This window comes from Chrysoperla carnea, chromosome 1 (assembly GCF_905475395.1).
Source record: "Chrysoperla carnea chromosome 1, inChrCarn1.1, whole genome shotgun sequence".
Classification (NCBI taxonomy): domain Eukaryota; kingdom Metazoa; phylum Arthropoda; class Insecta; order Neuroptera; family Chrysopidae; genus Chrysoperla; species Chrysoperla carnea.
This window is the reverse complement of record NC_058337.1, coordinates 114,745,357-114,764,031: the sequence shown is the minus strand read 5'-3', so window position 1 is coordinate 114,764,031 and position 18,675 is coordinate 114,745,357. Positions and strand designations below refer to the sequence as shown.

Below are 18,675 nucleotides of genomic sequence, written 5' to 3'. Positions count from 1 at the left end.
ATAAATTGAAAGTTTATTATTATGTGAATCATACGTAAAAGGACAAGAATTTAAGCCCTCTGTATAAAATCATTATTTACTGTTATCTATCTAAGTTGTCTATTGTATTCAAGTAATAAATAAACGAATTTATCTTAACATCACATTTACTTCTGTTCGAAACAGTAGTCTTCAATTGGATGTAATTTTGAAACCAGCCAAAAAAAGATAGTTTTAAATTATGTCGAGGGTGTTTTTCTGTGGCGCCGTAGTTCCCAAGTAGATTTGACTGATGTTATTAAAATTTTTTGTTTGAGATCTAATTTAATCAAGATTCAAGCGCGAAACTCGTGAGGGGGTGTGTCTTATTAAACTGATTTTGAGTGTTGGTATTTGGTCCTTTTTAGTAAATAAAGAAGTTAAAAGAAATTTTCATCGGTCAAAATTTTTGGCTTTAACATTAAGCAAAATCTAACTTTATAATGTCACAGATTCTTTAATTTTCGTTCCAGTGAATTAATTGGAGTAATTAGATCTCAAAAAGTTAACAATTTAGTCGATTTAAGTATTAGATGATATATCGGTCAAAATTGTATATAAAAACTATTTCCCGAATCGCTTTAAGGTAATATTTTAAAAACTGATTTAGTAAAGTAATTTTGGCTCAAAAATTAATTTTTAATAGTATCTCAACAACTATTAAGGTATAGTGTTCTTGTGAAAATAAAACCACTGTGAAAATATTTACACTCATTTCTATTATAAAAATTGCCATAAAATATGGTTTTTGTAACGTTTAAGGATGTACGAGCGCCAGGGCAATTTTGGATAAAAGGCTTGATTTTTTTTTATATGAAGTTGGATTAAATCTAAATCAATTCTGAAAATTTAGGGGTTTCCGATTATTTAAATAAATAAATAATTAATAACTTTAAAAGTAGGCATAGTTATCTCTCCAAAAATAATCGGTGAGTGGGAACACAAATTTAAAAAAATATTTTTTTTCAATTTTGATGGTGAATTATGTTATAACTTGACAATATAAGACGAAAAGTAAGAATAAAATTTTTCGATATCCGGAGTAATTTTCAAAATATCGAAAATTCATCACCAAAGTTGAAAATATTATACAAATAATTTCAACCACAAATCTAAACTTGCTTTGGTGCTCGTACTACCTTAAGTCAATATGAATATTTTTGTCAAAGGCAACCAGCTCAACATCAATGTAAAAACTTAAAATAAACATCATCCACTTTTCTAATCATAAGTAATTAGACCACAACAGATACCCCAAAAATTGTTTATCAACATACCATTTATCAATTTTATCAATCCAACCCAAAAAAACATACAACTTCCATTATCCAAACGCTACAATGGAAGTCAAATAAATATAATAATACAAAAAAAAATGAAAAATAAAACTTATATATTATTTAAAGTTTGATTAATAAAATGAATTTCAAATAAAAACGTTTTTATTTCAAAAAAGTGAATACAAAAATAATTATCTTCATCATTAAAACTTATTACTTTTTTTTTTTACTGTAATCAATCTTGCATTTGTTTACATTTAATAACATAAATAAGACCTTTTTTTCTATTATTAAAAATTTTTTTTATCATTTATTAAATTACTTTAGAACTATAAACATATCTAGAAAAATAATGTAACTGCGAAAACAATAAAAATTCAATAACTTTTTGTTTTAAAATTCTGTGAGACTGTGATAAACTTTTTCTTATATAATGTTAAATATTGCTACGAATAATAAATTAGTGGTTGAAAATGTGCAATATTATCGTTCCGTGTATAAATACAGTTCAATACAACGACTCAAAGGTAGGTATATTTACTTAATTTAATTAGTGTAATTAAAGGTGATTGATCTTTGAATGGAAATATTTTTTAGAACTAATTATTGATTGCATTGTGTGTTTAATTGGGTTCCCTATATGCGAGAGTGCGTTTGTTATGCACTTATATTAGGGAAGGGAAAGGGGGGGCAACCGCGATAAAATTACGAGACATGTAGAAAAGTTTTAAAAAACATTTAAAAATTGTGATAATAAAAAAATCTCTAAACTAAAAAAAGATCTAAAAGTTTTCAAACGGTTGCGTTGATCAAAAAATTTCAATAGTCATAGCTAAAATATATTTAGATGATGTTTTTGCTTGTTTGTTTAGCATTTACCACTCAAAACACGCGTAGTCTTGGCCAAGCCCGTACACAACAATCATCCAGGACGGGAGGGGGGTAAAATTTGGTCCATGAAGTTAGGTCGTAAAGTCAATGAAAACAAAATACTTTTTTTCGAATAAGATAACATTTTATTATGTCAAAACGTGATATTCCTTTACTAATTTTTAAATCAGTTAATTCTGCGAGGTACAGAAAAAAACTTTTCCAAAACTCTGTGCACATCGACCTCTACACCGCGATGTAAATTGAACGAGGCTGAACTGTTTAGCCGATCTTTAAACATTATCGATCTACTTAAGGTATGTTTTGAGACGATGCAAAGTTGAAAAGGAGCGTTCATTCGTCGCTGCTGTCACAGGCTAAATTGCCAAAACTCGAAGCATTTGGTAGACATTTGGAAACGGATTTTTATTGTAAATATCGGTGTGTCTTCTTTTAATCGTTCCTGTTAATGTGTCAGAAACAAATCGGTGTACGGTATGTAGATTGTGATCCGGAAATAATGTTCAACTGAATCAGTCTTTACATTTGAGCGTTGAGTCTGTATTGACACGAGCCTTGGCTTCCGCAATTACATGTCATATTCATCGCAGATTTTCCACGCGGTTTTGATGATTTAACGACGAATATCCATGGTAAACAGTCTCAAGATCAAAAATCAATAAATGTCGCCTCCCCCTACCGCGTAAAAATAAATCAAAATCTAAGAAGAGAAGTCAAGAGGATAGAGATATCTCCAAATAAATAAAACTCCATTGTCTAGGTCCGAAGGTAGGCCGTAGGCGAGCTGCTCATTTTTGCCACTGTATGTACGCTCATGAAAGCAACTAAGTATATTTTACACCTCTGTTTTCCAAGAGAAAAAAATCGACACTGATTTTTAAAAAAGATTTGTTTATCAAAATAATAACTGAGATGAGTTTCATATTCCAAACACATTTAGTACACATCAAAATTTTATTCCTGATATTTGTCCATAATAACCGCACTTAGCTCTTAACTTTGCTCTCTAGGCTACTAAAATGTCAATAGGATATATTATGCTAGACTCCTGCATAAATACATACACATATTATTTTACACTTCTGCATAAACCAAAAAGTGGCGAATATTCCCTCCTTTGAGCAATAAATGAAAATCGTTAGTGGTCGGGTTTTTATACACCAACCGGTAATATATATTTGGCACCCGTTATAAAATTATTCTGTAGTAAGAAGGAAACAAATAGTGTTAGGGGGTGCCAAATTTACAGAAACGGTCGAATTTGTTCGAAAATTGGAATAACTTAAAACTCAAATAGAATAAATTTAAATTTATACAAAAACTATTTTATGTTGATTATCTTAGCATATTCAAAATGTATTGATTTTCGAATAAAAATAAAGCTGAAGAATAAGGATTAAGGTTTGTATTAACGATGCGGGCTTGCTTTGTTTCCAAATAAGCGGTTTAAATTTTCTTCTTTAAACAAACGTAATAGAGAAAAAGCATACAGAATTATTAAGATTAAAATTCTGTTATCTACTATTACACCTATTTTACATTTTTAATTTATGGCTTTTATAAAAATAGTATAAATAATAACGCTAACGTCACAATAATTGTTTTCGAAAAACGACAAATATAAGAAAAAAAATATGTTTCCCTTAACAACGAGATCTTTTTCTATTATGAATAAAACTTCATTATCGTCCTTGTCCACATAAATCAATTTAAAAATGATTAATTATTAAACATAATTAATATATTTTAAGTCATTAATCATTTATTACTTTTCAAATATTCACAATTAGTGCGCCATTTAAAATATCACTAGGTCACGTGGTCTATGTATTTATCATAAAAATATTTTTTTATTTCAAAACATAAGTCAAGTTCACTTTAGGATTAGATTACTAAGCTTAAAAAAGCTCTTCGAATTAAATGCTTTTAAGGGAAAAGGTAGTGTAAAAAGCTCGTTAACTTGATTAAACTTATTAAAAATTAATATTAAAATGACATTGCAATAATTATCAATAATTTTTCTATTTTTAGATGTGGAGAAAATGCATGGCGCACGTCGGGTTATTGCATTTTGTTGCCTGACAGCAGTCCTTCCAACAATTTTAATTATCTTACCATTATATTTACGGCATAGTATATACATCGATGTAGCTTATCCCGTTGCTGAATCGGATGTAATTGAAGTAAAAGATGGAATTTCGTCAATATTTTGTCAAAAACATATCGTTAGAATGAATACAACATTTAATGCATATCAGCTACACGAAGAACCTGAAATCAGTTCAAAACGTAAGCATATACGTTTAAAAAAAAGTATAATGCTACCAGATGATACCTTAGAATATTGGGGTTTTTATTTGTTAAATCAATCAACGGTTGCTTTGAAGGTATGTTCTCGATATGAGGGATCTAGAATTTTAGTTGTAGAAGGAGATCGTAACCTACGCACATGTGGCTTGTTAGAGCATAATAAAGATAAATTTGGTGGTCATTTTGCTAAAGGGGCTGCCCGTGCTGTGAAGTTCTTTGAAAGTAACGCTCAAGAAATCCACGACGCTACAAATATTACTAAAAATATACTGAATGAGAAAATTGATGATGAGAAATTAGAGAAAATCACGGAAACAATGTTGGAAAATCGTTTAAAACCGAAACGTCATAAACGAAGACATGCAAAACATCGTAATTTAACGCATGAAGAAAAACGAAATCGATTAAAACGTGATTTAGAATCAGCGATTATTCTAGACGGAGGTGTTGAACATGGTGGGAATGCAGCGAATCATACTGGACATGGTGATCAAGAGAGTTCAGTTTCCAGTTTTGAAAATGATTTACTTAAATGTTACGATGGTCAGATCTTATTATCGAAAGAATTCTCGCCGAATCGCGAATGTACTGATATACATTTTTTAGATTCATCTGGCGCCCATATGGAAACTATTCACGAAGTTCAAGCAAATGGCTACTATTATTATATATTTTATAGTGATAATGATCTCGTTTCAAATGATATTCATGCTGTTTTCGATATTTATAAGCCCACGTATCAATACGCGAACATACCACAATCAAAAGAATGTAAAAACAAGACTGAGTGTACTTTTAACATTCCATTTATGTCCTCGGAACGGGTTATTGTTGAAGTACCCACCCGAGATGGGATCGAACATGAAGAAGATGATATTTCAATGTTAATATCAACATGCGAACCTAGAATGGCAATTTACATGATTTTTCCTATAGCTGTGCTATTTTTAATATTACTTTGTGCCTTTTTATAGAGCCAGTGCCACACGATGCGTCTATCTTTGAAACTCGTCTTTGTAAAGCTATTGACGAATTCGGAAATGGAACTCATCGTGCAGCAAATATTTAAGAAATCAAATTTTAGCTTTAAAAAAGATTTAACAATATTTATTTTTAAATATTGTGATCAAGTTTGAGCTGATTGAGACTGTATATGCGTAATATTATTTTGCCCATTTAGAATTCAGAAACTTATTCTAAATCCTATTTATAAGAAATTTATTCTAAATGTAATTGGGCTTATTTTAATTTCTTTTGAGAAATAAATTCGGTTTGGTGATAAGAGAGAGAGAAGATTTAAAACAATTAAAATAAAGTAACTCGACTCTTTTTTTAATCGATTACGTAGTCACACAGAAATTTAACTAACAGAGAACTTAAAGCTACCAAATTACGAATCCAGCTCAAAGCTTTGGTAGCATCAGTAATTAAACTCGTGGAATTTCGAAGTTAACGGGTTTCAAATGTTCAAGGACAGGTTTATTTTGTTACTAAAGAATGATGTTTCTTTAGGAATTGATTAGGCTTCATAAATTTTTTTGAAGCTAAATATACGTGATCTCATATGTGTCAAATAAGAGCGAAAATTTTAAATTTAGATTAATTTTCATCATAAAATTTAGTAAAAACGACAGGATATTTAAAAATAAATTACCCCCTCATTTAAAATATCATTAGTTTTTCGTTAAAGATTAACCAAGTAATGATGGATATTCCTTTTACGAAATATTTAGAATTTTGTTTTTTATTAAATATTCTGGCGCTTTTTTATTTTGAGCCGAGGTTTGCAAGAGTTTTAAGATGAAAATCATTCAAAAATTTTAACATATATTTAAAATCATCCCTATATTTTAATAAAAACTTTGTTCTGTTGTAAATATTTTCTATTTTTATGTTAAGATTATTTTTCATGCTTTTAAAGATTCTTATTTACAAAAATAAATGTCTTCCAAAAATATGTATTTATATTGTTAAAAAAATAAATATTTTTAATTACAAAGTTAATGCAAAAAGTCTGTTATTGAATATACATCTTTTCTCTTTCAGACTTGGAGATACAGACATAAAATTCCAAGTCCAACATGATAATGAAATAATTGAAAGAAAAATGATGGTCACAGCGCTGATCGAACTGAATTGAACTTTTCGGATAAATAACGGTTTTCAATATATATTTACAGCGCAATTTTTCGATAGTCAATAACAAAAAGTCAGACGTGAAAATGCCATATATACCCGCCCGTTGAGGCTTAGAACACATTCATTTTTCAATTATTTTTGACGATTGGTTACAGACTAATTTTTTTAAACTAATTATTTTCAAACAATTTTAATATTATAAATTTGATAAAAACATTCACTTTTAATTAAATTGACTATATTGACATACTTTTAATTTTATTGCAAAATTTTTAATTACTTACTGGCTGATAGATTTCAACATAGGGTATTTTCCCGCGCATTCTCTATACAAGCTATACAGGGTGCAATATTCTATTTGTGTATGTATCCTGAAAACTAGAAAGGCAAATCATTTATTATACGTAATTTTCGATGGGCTGATGGAATAATTCCGTAGAATAAACACTAGTAGACAATTTGGCGGATATTTAAAAAAAAATTGTAATACGTACACAATAAAAGTTTTTTTTTACAAAAATTCATTAATTTCATAAATGAATATTGTCTTTAAAATTTTAAAATCAAACGAAACATCCCATTAACTGCTACACTGATTTGAATAATAGTTCTTAATCATCGAAGAATTTTGAATTTTGATTATAATCGAATAGATAATCAAGGTCGTTAACCTGTAAGTATGGAAGGTACTTGTAAGTTTAAATCGATAAATCAATAATTTGATATTACTCAGTCATTTATAATATTTGGCACAATATTCGTACTTTATCCGTGTATGTGAGACAATAATATTTAGAGAAAAGTATTTTATTTTCTAATTTTATAAATTATGAAATACAATCAGCAAAAGTTTTGATTGCATGTTTCCAATAGAGCCGTTGGAAAATTTCACACAAGGTGAAAAACTCAATCCGTAATTAAATTAATAATTACAAAATGTGAAGTTTTGGTAACTCCTTCAAGTTTTACTCATTGGAAATGCTTTTATTTTCTCGGCAAAAAAGTAGTTTCTAAATTTACCGCCAAATTTATAATGTTCTATTGAAAATAACATAATTTTTCTTTATATTTTTCATTTGTTTTTCTAAATATGGCTGATGAGATGCAAAAAATCAAATTATTATTAATTAATCAAGCGTTTCCTAAGCGGATTGTTATTTGATAAAATACATTTTGGGTTATAAATATTTATTTATTTTTTTTGTGTGTTTATATTTATGTTATAAAAGGATATCAAAATGTCGTCAAAATTAATTAATATAAGTGTCAAAGAATTTATATATTTTTGAAGAATAAAGAAAAAAAACACCCAAAAATTAACAAAAAAACAAAATAATATTTTCTTGTGAAAGGTATTTCAAATGAACCGCTTCACAAATTGAATTCGTACAGTTTTAAGAGCAACATTTCCTGTGGAGACCCACACAAACCACTCATACAAGACATATTCAAGCGATAACATATAGTTCCATATAAATTTGTGATTAAAAACGTGTTACGAAAAAACAAAGATAATTTACTGATAAATTCATCATTTGTTTTAGATCTGTCAATAATTTTTCCAATTACTTTGTGCCGTTAAGTGTCTAAATCTAAAAAATTAACACTCATTTCAAAATTTTTGTCATCGGCGTAGTAATATAAGGCCACTACCACAAATCATACATCCTTTTCTGTTTAGCTTTGCAAGTAGAATCATGTCGTATACAAACGATAGAAGGTGAGTACAAATTTTTTCTAATAAATTTTTTATGTTTTTGTGTAATTTTATGTTAAAAGTTTGCAAAAGTTAAACTAAAAATTATCTACTCAGTTTATTTTATCAATTTTATTTCAATTGAATCAGTAAGTTCAAATTAAAGTTAAATCGGCTTTGCATGAGAATTTGGTACTTGCCAACATGGCGTGCTTCATGCTCAATTTTTTATTCCTATTTTACAAATATTGTGTGAGTAAATTTTGTGCGATTTTTTTTGTTGAGCTATTTATTAAACTTGTATGTATATTTCAAAAATTTTCTAAGTTCCATTTTCCGGTTACTCATCAAAAATCATCCAAGTTTTTGTCTTGAAAGTTGAGAGCACGTTTTTTCTGATTTTTATTACTTGTAAAGTTTTATTTCGAATTATGTGTTTTTCTTGATAAAATTTATTATTGTTTTTTCGTGAAAATTTGTTTGGAAAATTTTACTAATAGCAAAATTGTTAAGAGTGAATGATTTCAAAGCAAATTTTCAAGGTTATTTATCTGTTTTAAGAGATAAGATTAATATCTAGTCTTTTAAAAATTCTTGACTAATCATTTTTGGTTTTAATTAAAATTTTTTAACGCTTTTTAATCAAAAAATTTTACAAAAATTTTTCATGCATCAGTAGAACTGTCAATTTTTGTTTGGCATTTGTCCATATGTGTATAAAAATTTTCTAAACTAGGTACCTTGAATTTGATTCCATCTGTACTCGACAATTTTATTGCAATTCATGATTGCTAATGACCTGATTGTGGAAATTCATCTTAATTCGAAGATTACTTCTGAAATTGAAAGTTTCGTTCTAAAATTTATTAAATTTTGTTTTTATTAAAATAATGTGTCGCGAATAAGTGATTTGGTGCAATAGTTTGAAATTAGTGACAAAAGAGGCGCTTCAAAATTGAAAGTAATTTTCGGTTTTCCTCAAGTGTAGTTTTTTAGGATAATGAAAAAACCGGACCGGCTCGTAATTTTTTTTATAATTCTTACAATCTGCACAATTTTTAACAAATTAAATTTATGGGAAGGAATGTTTTCTAAATTTACTGAATCATTTTTTTTATTAAATTTTGATTTTATGTCTAATTTGAGATCTCGAAACTTATTGAGCATCTAATTTAGATGAATTCAGGGCGGAACTATATTTGGAAGAAGCTTAACAAAATTTAATTAAGCTTAATTAGCCAACGAATTTTTTTTGAATGTCTACAACCCATAAAACCGGTAATTAGTGGTCCACCTCAAAAATTTTTAAGCAAAATTTCTTAAGAATTTACTTAAAAAATCAGCAAAAATTATACTTATTATTTGGCTACGAAAAAAGGCGATTGATTTTATTTGGTGAAACTTTGGACTTTGCCCCAATAGTAAGAAACAAATTTCAAAATTTTCTATTGCAAAAACAATATTTTAAAAATAAATTTTAGGTTTTTTTTCAAGTTAATAGTCGCTCTGGTAGCTCAGTTGGTTGAGGCGTTACCAATTCCGCCCGCGGTATGCTCAGGGTAGCGGGTTCGATTCCCGCTACCGCGCCCTACTTCTCTTTCATGCATATACCATGCACCAGCCCATCACAACTATTAATTTAATTAATTTTTGTTGCGACGGGCTGGTGTAGTGCATGGTATAAAGGAGGTGAACTCAGCCTCTGAAGTTGAGGAAAGGTGGTAAAACACATATCTGGTATCACAATGGGCTCTATAGCCTAAGTGTGTCCTTCGTGAACAGCCAATATAACCTAACCTAACCTCCAAATTAATAATTGTTAGTAAATTTTTGTTTTTTCTTTGTGTTTACAGAGAAGATTGGGGTGGTGAGAAAGATGGACCCGCATCAGAGAAAGAACCCCCAACATACGATGGTCCACCAGGTATGGACCCGGAAGGTGTTATTGAATCAAATTGGGAAGAAGTTGTTGACAACTTCGATGACATGAACTTAAAGGAAGAATTATTACGTGGTATTTATGCTTACGGTTTTGAAAAACCATCCGCCATTCAACAGCGTGCGATTATGCCATGCGTTAAAGGTTACGATGTAATCGCTCAAGCGCAATCTGGTACTGGTAAAACAGCTACATTTTCTATATCATTATTACAACAGATTGATACAGGGTTACGAGAATGTCAGGCATTAATCTTAGCACCGACTCGTGAATTAGCGCAACAAATCCAAAAAGTTGTGATTGCATTGGGTGATTTTATGAATGCTCAATGTCACGCATGTATTGGCGGTACAAATGTACGTGATGATGTTAGAAAGTTAGAAGCTGGCGTGCATGTAGTTGTTGGCACACCAGGTCGAGTGTACGATATGATTAGTCGTCGAGCGTTACGTACAAATAGTATAAAACAATTTGTATTAGACGAAGCTGATGAAATGTTATCACGTGGTTTCAAAGATCAAATTCATGATGTTTTTAAGATGTTGAATAGCGATGTTCAAGTGATTTTATTATCGGCCACAATGCCAACAGATGTATTAGAAGTAACAAAAAGTTTTATGCGTAATCCAATTAGAATATTGGTGAAAAAGGAGGAATTAACATTGGAAGGTATTAAACAATTCTTTGTGAATGTTGAACGTGAAGATTGGAAGCTGGAAACCTTGTGTGATTTATATGATACGTTGTCAATAACACAAGCTGTTATCTTCTGTAATACACGTCGTAAGGTTGATTGGTTAACTGAGAATATGCATAATCGTGATTTTACTGTGTCAGCCATGCACGGTGATATGGAACAACGTGAACGTGATGTTATTATGAGACAATTCCGTACTGGTTCATCACGTGTCCTGATTACGACAGATTTGTTAGCCCGTGGTATTGATGTACAACAAGTATCGTTGGTTATCAATTATGATTTACCGTCCAATCGAGAAAATTATATTCACAGGTAATATTATTTTACTAATAGCTTTCTCATTAAATGTTTTATTATGCGTTTTAATGTACGCAGTTTTTTTTTTTTTTTGCAAAATCATTCGTTTAGAAATTGTTTACCTTTTTTATTTAATTATCTGAATAGAATAACAAAAAGAAAAAGAACCGATTTTCACGTTTCCAAAAATCGTTACATTAATCTATCTTATATTTACGTAAAAACAAAATTGTACACAACGTTTCTATTAAATATGATACAGGATGGGTCATTTTAATCTATAATGGCGGCTGATAGCTCGTTGTGTAGCTAACCAATCAAAAAATAATTTAAACAAAAATTGTCTTATTTAAATGATCCAGCCTGTATATCTATGCGAGCTAACCTAAGGCGTATACTCATTTAGTTCTTTTTTCTATCGCTAGATGAAGTTTTTCTTAGCATTTAAAATATAAATTCTCAGTCACTGGCTGTTGTAATTTTTTTTTATTTACGAATTATGTAAAAAAAAATGGCGCATGTGATTGTAATATATTGATCCATAAATATATTACGATTTTCCCTGGAAAAGTCAGGGATTTTTATTTTGGAAAAACAGTGAACATCATGTTAAATTAAAGAGATTTTACTGTAATTTTACTTTATAGTTAATATTGTCCTTTGGACCGTAACACACGATATTTTCTGATTAGACGTGCGTCTCTTATAGCATTAAAAATACTGTTAGTTTTCTGATAAATACAGGAGCAGCTATACAAATATAACATTTTCAAATTACTAATATACTGAAATTTTCACATTTTTCCAATCACTAGAAATGTTAGATATGCGATAAGAGATATTTTCAGAAAATTTATCTCGTTAAGATTGGTTCAAGTTTGGTTCAGGCAGCATTGCTTCTAACTGAATGTATATTTAAAAACAAAATTATTGATTATGCAAATATGCAATGTCCTAACTCAACAGACAAAAAAACCGGTTTTAAAATTACACATTTTTAATTGATTTTCCGTTTAAGTTGCAATGAGAAATAAAGTTAAAAAATAATGTTATTCTAAGAACAAACCTATTACTTAAAAACCGCCATTTTATTATCAATTTTAAGTTTTTTAAGTATTTAGTAATGAGTCAGAAATGGAGAGATTTTAAATAATGACGTTCTGATAACAAATAAAAATTTAAGGGTTTTCCCAAAAATTTCAAAATTCATTTTAAAATGACGTTTAAATTGAATTATTTTACATTTTTTTTATACATGTGATTCAATAATAATACACTTAAATAACTTTGGGCATGGGTTCCTCGAATGGTTTTGAAAATTCTTCACACTATCGAAAGTGGAAAGTTTAAGATCATGTGTTAATATTAACTTTGATTCTTCTTTATTCAAAATTAATGCATTCAGACAGAAAAAAAAAAATTGTATTCAGAAATTTCTTGGGCTACATATCTATTATCGACTTAACAGTCAATTTGAACTAGCTGCGTTTAAATTTTCGAAAGAAAAAAAAAAGCTAAATAAATTTTACACATACATCATACAACATTGATAAGTTTACTCAATTATAAACTTTCTAAAACATATTAATGCAAATAGCAACAAATCAATTTAAAATATTGCTTTGTTACTGTAAATTTTTTACCTGAACAATTTTGTTACTTAACAGCAGATGCGTGCGTAATGCTTGAAAAATTGCAATTTCTCATTCTTAGATTGAGTTCTATTTATAAAAAATATTTGTTTTATTTTTAATTTCAATTCTAAGGAAACTTTGCTCGTGTGTCATGTAGTTTATTAACGCATTTATCAAAATATTTTGTTTTGGCTAGAGTCCATACTAATTAGTATTAGATTTAACGAAATAATTTTAATATTACATCTACCGATCGGATATTAAAGTGGGCCAATTTTAAAATTGAAAAGTCAATTTTTATTGTATCAGATTATTCGTGTTTGTATTCAATATTCATAAGAATTTAGATTAGTGGAGAACTAGCGTACTGATAACGCACTTGATTTTGAAATACCACAAAATGAAGTATTTTCAAGTATGCTAGATCATATTTTGAATTTGAATATACCTATTTGGTTTTTTTAATAACTGCATGGGATAAACAAATCATACATTATAATTTTATAAATTTAACGTTATCAGTAAGATCAGATTTTGAATTTTTTATTTTTTATTATTTGAATAATTGACATTAAGGATACACAAATCGAACATCATTCTAATAGTCTAGTCAACAAACACCATTTTCGATCGAACCTGAATCTTGAATAGTTTCCGAGATATTTGCAAAAAAAACAAAAATCTTTTTTTTTTTTTGTTATTAAATTGTTTATAATTTTTCTAATTTTTACCACAACCTCTTCATTTGTGCCCGAAAAGTTTCTAAACGTAATTCCGAATCAAATTACACCTAGGTCATTATTTTCCGTAGACTAGTTTAGTATAGGTTCGTCTCAAAATGGTGCTTGGTTGGCCAGACTATAATGTCAATCATTTTATTTTTTATTCACATAAACAACACATAAAAAAACACTTCCTCCAAGTTATTTACTTTGAATTCTATTAAGAGTACTGGCCAGATACTTATATTTAAGGCAAAAATAATAGTTTGAGTTTGAAATAGCTGAAACTAGTTTTTTTGAAACGTGTTTGATGGATGGAACGAGTTTGAGATGAACTTCTTTCTTTCATTCTTACAAGACCGAAAAGTAAATTATAGGACTTTCAATTGAGCTTACAGAAGAAAGTGCTTTATATAAAAACTTCTTTGAATTTTACATCCATTATAAGTCTTCCAGCTAAGACGCATCACAATAATTGTTAGAGAGCTGAATGTGCTTTATAAATTACCTACCCTAGTGCTTTAAGCATGCACATCTTACCTGGTTGATTTTAGTACATGAATTAAAAATAGCTTTCTTATATTTTTGCAGTAATTTTCACTTTTTCTTTAATATAATTTTAAAATAAAAAAAATGTTACAAAGCATTCTTAAAAATTAAATATGGAAATTATTATTGTTACAGAATTGGGCGAGGTGGACGATTTGGTCGTAAAGGAGTAGCCATCAATTTTGTGACTGAAGTAGACAAGCGTGTGCTCAAAGATATTGAGCAATTTTATAATACACACATCGACGAGATGCCATTGAATGTTGCCGATTTAATCTAGATTCTACTTGCTGCCCTTTCAAAACTAAAAAAAATCAAAAATCGCTAAATGTGTGTATTGTGACGTTGCCTAGAGTTTCTTATGGTGTGAGTATTTAAGCTGATGACCGATGAATTTACTTTTCCCTGCCGATGCCGCACATTGTTGAAGACTGCGAATTTCTTTATATATATAATTTAAATAAAATTTGTATATGCGAAAATATTGTGCGCCACTCGATTCTCCAGGTCAGCGAACCAAAACGCGCGCGCCGCGAAAACAAGCATCATCGTCGAGTCTTTGATTTGCTCTTCGAAGCAAATCATTACTCTAATTAATTAATTAATTTAAATAGATACAAATTAGAGCTATTTGAGATTAGTGTACACGAACTTTGAGTGTCCAAAACAGTTAATCAATTATTTTACTTTATTTTTTTTTTCATTTACTAGATATTCATGTTTTGATTTTTAGTGTAGTGTGTATTAATTTATATATATATTATATAACAGTAAAAATATTCTACGGTAAGAAAAAGTGCTACGTTACGTAGGCATCGCCAACAAATCCATTACAAATATGCGGCAACGCGGTTACAACGTAACTGCGTTGCCTTCAACGCCGTTCTATCAACATCTTAAACAACCTCCAGTACCGTTACTCCAGCACTGTTGTCTTGGCAAGGGTGTCGTGGGGTTTTGGAGGGGCTATTTTAATAGAAAACGATGTAGAAGAAGAGAAAAAGTTTCCAAGAATTCCAATCAGATTTGTTTGTCGTTCTCCCCACAACTCCCCCTTTTTGTAATAATCTGTAAAATCAAATATACTAATAAAAGTATAAGAAAAAAACAGTTGTAGTCGAGTATGATTTTTATTTTATTTACATTGTGCCTCCAATCCTCCAACCTTGCTAAGACGAGAGTTGAAGTAAAAAAAAATATAGCCCCGAAATTTTTTGATAATATATAGCTGGGTTGGTGGATTTTTATAAAGCTTTTTTTTTTCTTTCAGGCATATTTGAAGGGCAACAAACAACCACAACTCCATTGGATTTATATTTAAAAATTACACATTTGGATTCAAAAATGAAAATTTTTTTATTTTAAGAACATTCTTTTTTTTGGCTTCTTTAAAAATCTGTTTTCCCTTACATCATTATATATCTAGATATTTGGGCATCAGTTTGGCAGCAAAATAAATAAGAACAAATTAGAATATTTTTTTTCTGGTTAACTTCTTATCCATTAAAAAGAAATATTTGCAGTTTTACAATGTAAACTATATTTTTGTATTTATTTTTCGTTTTATTTCTTTTGCTTTATTTTTTTTTTGTTTACATTTAAATAAACGATGTTCTGAAATTTCCAGGACTTCATTTTTTAAGGATAACATTTATTTCAAATCAATCAACAAAACCTGGTTGCGCGATTTTATTATGTTTTTTTTTTTGATACCACAGATGTACATATTGAAACAGGAACTTTGTTAGTGAATTTAAAGTTAGTATAGACATCTGTGATTTTTGCTCTCTTGCAAATAATTCTATTTTTTTTTTATAACGAAGTAATCCCTCACGAAAAATTCCCTCATGGTGGAAAAAATGTGTTAGTATTTCATACTCTGTAAAATTCTGTCTACGTTAATTTTTCTATAAGTAATCAGTTTACCCGTAAAAATTGAGGCAACTGTTAACTGATTTCAACGTTTATGAAGACTGGTTGAATAGTAAATAAAATTTTGGAACAAAAGTCGAAAATTAAAGCTATACATTCAAAGTTTATAATCTAATAAGCTATGTCTAAAGTTAGCATGGGGGTTGATTGATCCAAGAAGGTTGTGACTTGACTAGAAGAGTATTTAGATGTCGCGAAATATGATTTTTTAAGCAGATGCAAACGTTGAATAAGACAATTTTCTAGAAACAGTAAATTTAAAACAAATTTGATATTTATCATTGAAGCAATCCTGAAATATCGTAGATTCAGGCTTGCCTGTTTTTGTAGAAAACCGTCGTATATAATTAGCCACATTAAATTTTCATCACACAAATAAAAAGTTTTTGTAATAGAAACATCACTACTTCTGGATAATTGGGGTGACTTCTGGCAGGGATACTTAAGAAAAAATTAAATTTGTAATATTTCTAAAAAAAAGTTTGCAAGGTTTTTTTTTACACATTTTTAATTTTTAAAATTGTAGTTTTGATGTGCTCCATAATTATCCATTGTTATGAAAAAATATTTCTAAGATAATACGTATTATTAATTTTTCCATTTTCGAAGTAAGTTATTTCATTATATTGTATAAATTGTTTTTGTGAGCTGCATGGGTTATATGTTATTTATGTTTTTTCAAAATAGTACTTCAATTTTTATAAATTTTTTATAAAGTATTTTGAAGCATTATTGTTCTCTAAATAAAAAATTTTAAAATAAACTTGAAATAAAATATTGGAAAAAAATCATTTACAATTTAAAAATCATTTATATTTCTTTTTTTTTGTCCTTGTAACAAAAAATTGTTTCTAATAGTCTAAGATCCCAATTAGGATCGACCTTCACCCATCTGTTTACCGGATGAAAGTTATTTTTTATGAAATATAAAATGTTAACAAATATCCCTGCAATGGGTTGCCTATAAAAATGTGGTCCAGACTACTTTTAGTGAAAATATCAAGAGTAAAATTTTTAGAAATTTTTCACTGACTTGCATATCTTACGAATTTTGATCTACTCGAAAGTAAAAGCCATAAAGAATATGCAGCAGCTATGTTGTTTGCCTTTTTTCGTTCACTATTATCGCATTTATACAAGTTGAAAATAGTAATTACGTGCATCTGTTAATTCATTGACTCGCATATCTAAATAAAGATAATTTTGTTACAATTACGGTGGCATATGATTGGCCACAAAATATTGGTCAAAAATAATGTTTACAAGCTTTCCAAGTTTTGATATTTATATTAAAAATGGTCTGGACCATATTTTTTAAGGCAACCCGTTACAGGAATATTTGTTAATATTTTACATTTCATAAAAAATAACTTTCATTCGGTAAACAGATGGGTGAAGGTCGACCCTAATTCGGATCTTGTACTAAATTATGGAAATTTTGTTAAACAACTCGCTTTTTAATAACAACAATATAAATTTTCAGACATTAAGCAAAATTAGTATCGTGATTTTAAAAACGAGTGTTCGTAACGAAAAGAGAAGTAATCATCTAAGTATCAATCAAAAATTCTACAGTATATTTTCCCTGAGCTCGGTTGTTTATTTTGTCAACAAGATTATGAAAATATTGTTTTACAAAATTTGCATTTTTCCAAACATAATATCTTTCAAAAATCTTTTTTTAAATAAGAAAAGTCATTCCAAGCACGGGAGAAAATTGGAAGGCCAAAGAGGATTTTCTTATAAGCTTTCGTCAATTTCTTGTTGTTGAGAGAACGTATCCATGAATTAATAGATAATGACACAATTCGGAAAAATGGGATTTCGAGCTATATTTACAGTTATGAACAGACATTGCGTTTTACAGTATATGAGAAGGTATTTTCAAAAACCCCAATTAAGCTGTTAATTTTGATAAACTTATTTTGATAGTTTTCCTAGAAACTACTACAGATTTTCATCTACAATTTACATTCAAAGTATAAAAATGGAAAATAGGAAAAGCTTGGATGTTAAATCTATATTAGTCAATCAAGGGTTTTGGTAAAAGAGTGCTGGTCACGGTCTCATAAACAGGTGAAGCCAGAACAATTTTCCAAAATTCATTTTTGTTTTTGATTCCAGTAAGCTTTGCTTCAAGTTCAAATTATTATCTAAATATTAAACTTGGTTCGTAGAGTTTTGTATAGATTGACATATTAATCGAACGCGGGGAATTTTCCATGTTGCTAAATCTTACTTGGCAACCACTCTCTCTCCATCTATTTCATGCCTTCCTCTTCGATGAGTATCATGCTGTGTCTCAAAAGAAAGACCAAACTCTTTCGAGGTTTTGACTTGATGCAATAAAATTTTTGGGGCATGTTCAAATTTTCTACATGAAATTGTTCCTAAATTTTTGAAAAACTTGAACCATGAGGGATTTTATCGGAAACCAACAGAAATTTTATTTCAACGAAACCTTTATTTAAAATTGTATGCCATTTGTTTGCATTAGTGAAAATATTTAGAAATGTTCGATGGGTGGGTGAACCGAATTTAATCTTTTTAATTATATATTTGAAATCA

General features: G+C 29.0%; 2 protein-coding genes across 4 annotated transcripts; both read left to right on the top strand.

Moving 5' to 3' along the window:
- The first annotated feature begins 1,630 nt into the window (after positions 1 to 1,630).
- Positions 1,631 to 6,335, top strand: LOC123306191. Of its 2 annotated transcripts, none has more exons than XM_044888093.1 (2): positions 1,631 to 1,825; positions 4,221 to 6,335. In XM_044888093.1, the coding sequence occupies exons 1-2, from the start codon at positions 1,732 to 1,734 to the stop codon at positions 5,471 to 5,473; spliced, it is 1,347 nt and encodes a 448-aa protein (XP_044744028.1). In that variant the 5' UTR covers positions 1,631 to 1,731; the 3' UTR covers positions 5,474 to 6,335. The 2 variants fall into 2 exon arrangements, with proteins under 2 accessions (XP_044744028.1, XP_044744029.1); XM_044888094.1 differs by lacking the exon at positions 1,631 to 1,825 and adding an exon at positions 4,048 to 4,127.
- A 1,811-nt stretch (positions 6,336 to 8,146) lies between these two features.
- Positions 8,147 to 15,817, top strand: LOC123306192 (eukaryotic initiation factor 4A-I). 2 transcript variants are annotated; one of them, XR_006536892.1, is made up of 4 exons: positions 8,148 to 8,358; positions 10,188 to 11,285; positions 14,311 to 14,541; positions 15,446 to 15,817. XR_006536892.1 is itself a non-coding variant. In XM_044888095.1 (3 exons), exons 1-3 carry the CDS (start codon positions 8,336 to 8,338, stop codon positions 14,453 to 14,455), a joined length of 1,266 nt encoding a protein of 421 aa, XP_044744030.1. In that variant the 5' UTR covers positions 8,147 to 8,335; the 3' UTR covers positions 14,456 to 15,285. The 2 variants fall into 2 exon arrangements, 1 of the variants encoding a protein (XP_044744030.1); XM_044888095.1 differs by lacking the exon at positions 15,446 to 15,817 and having other exon boundaries at positions 8,147 to 8,358; positions 14,311 to 15,285.
- Positions 15,818 to 18,675: the final 2,858 nt, after the last annotated feature.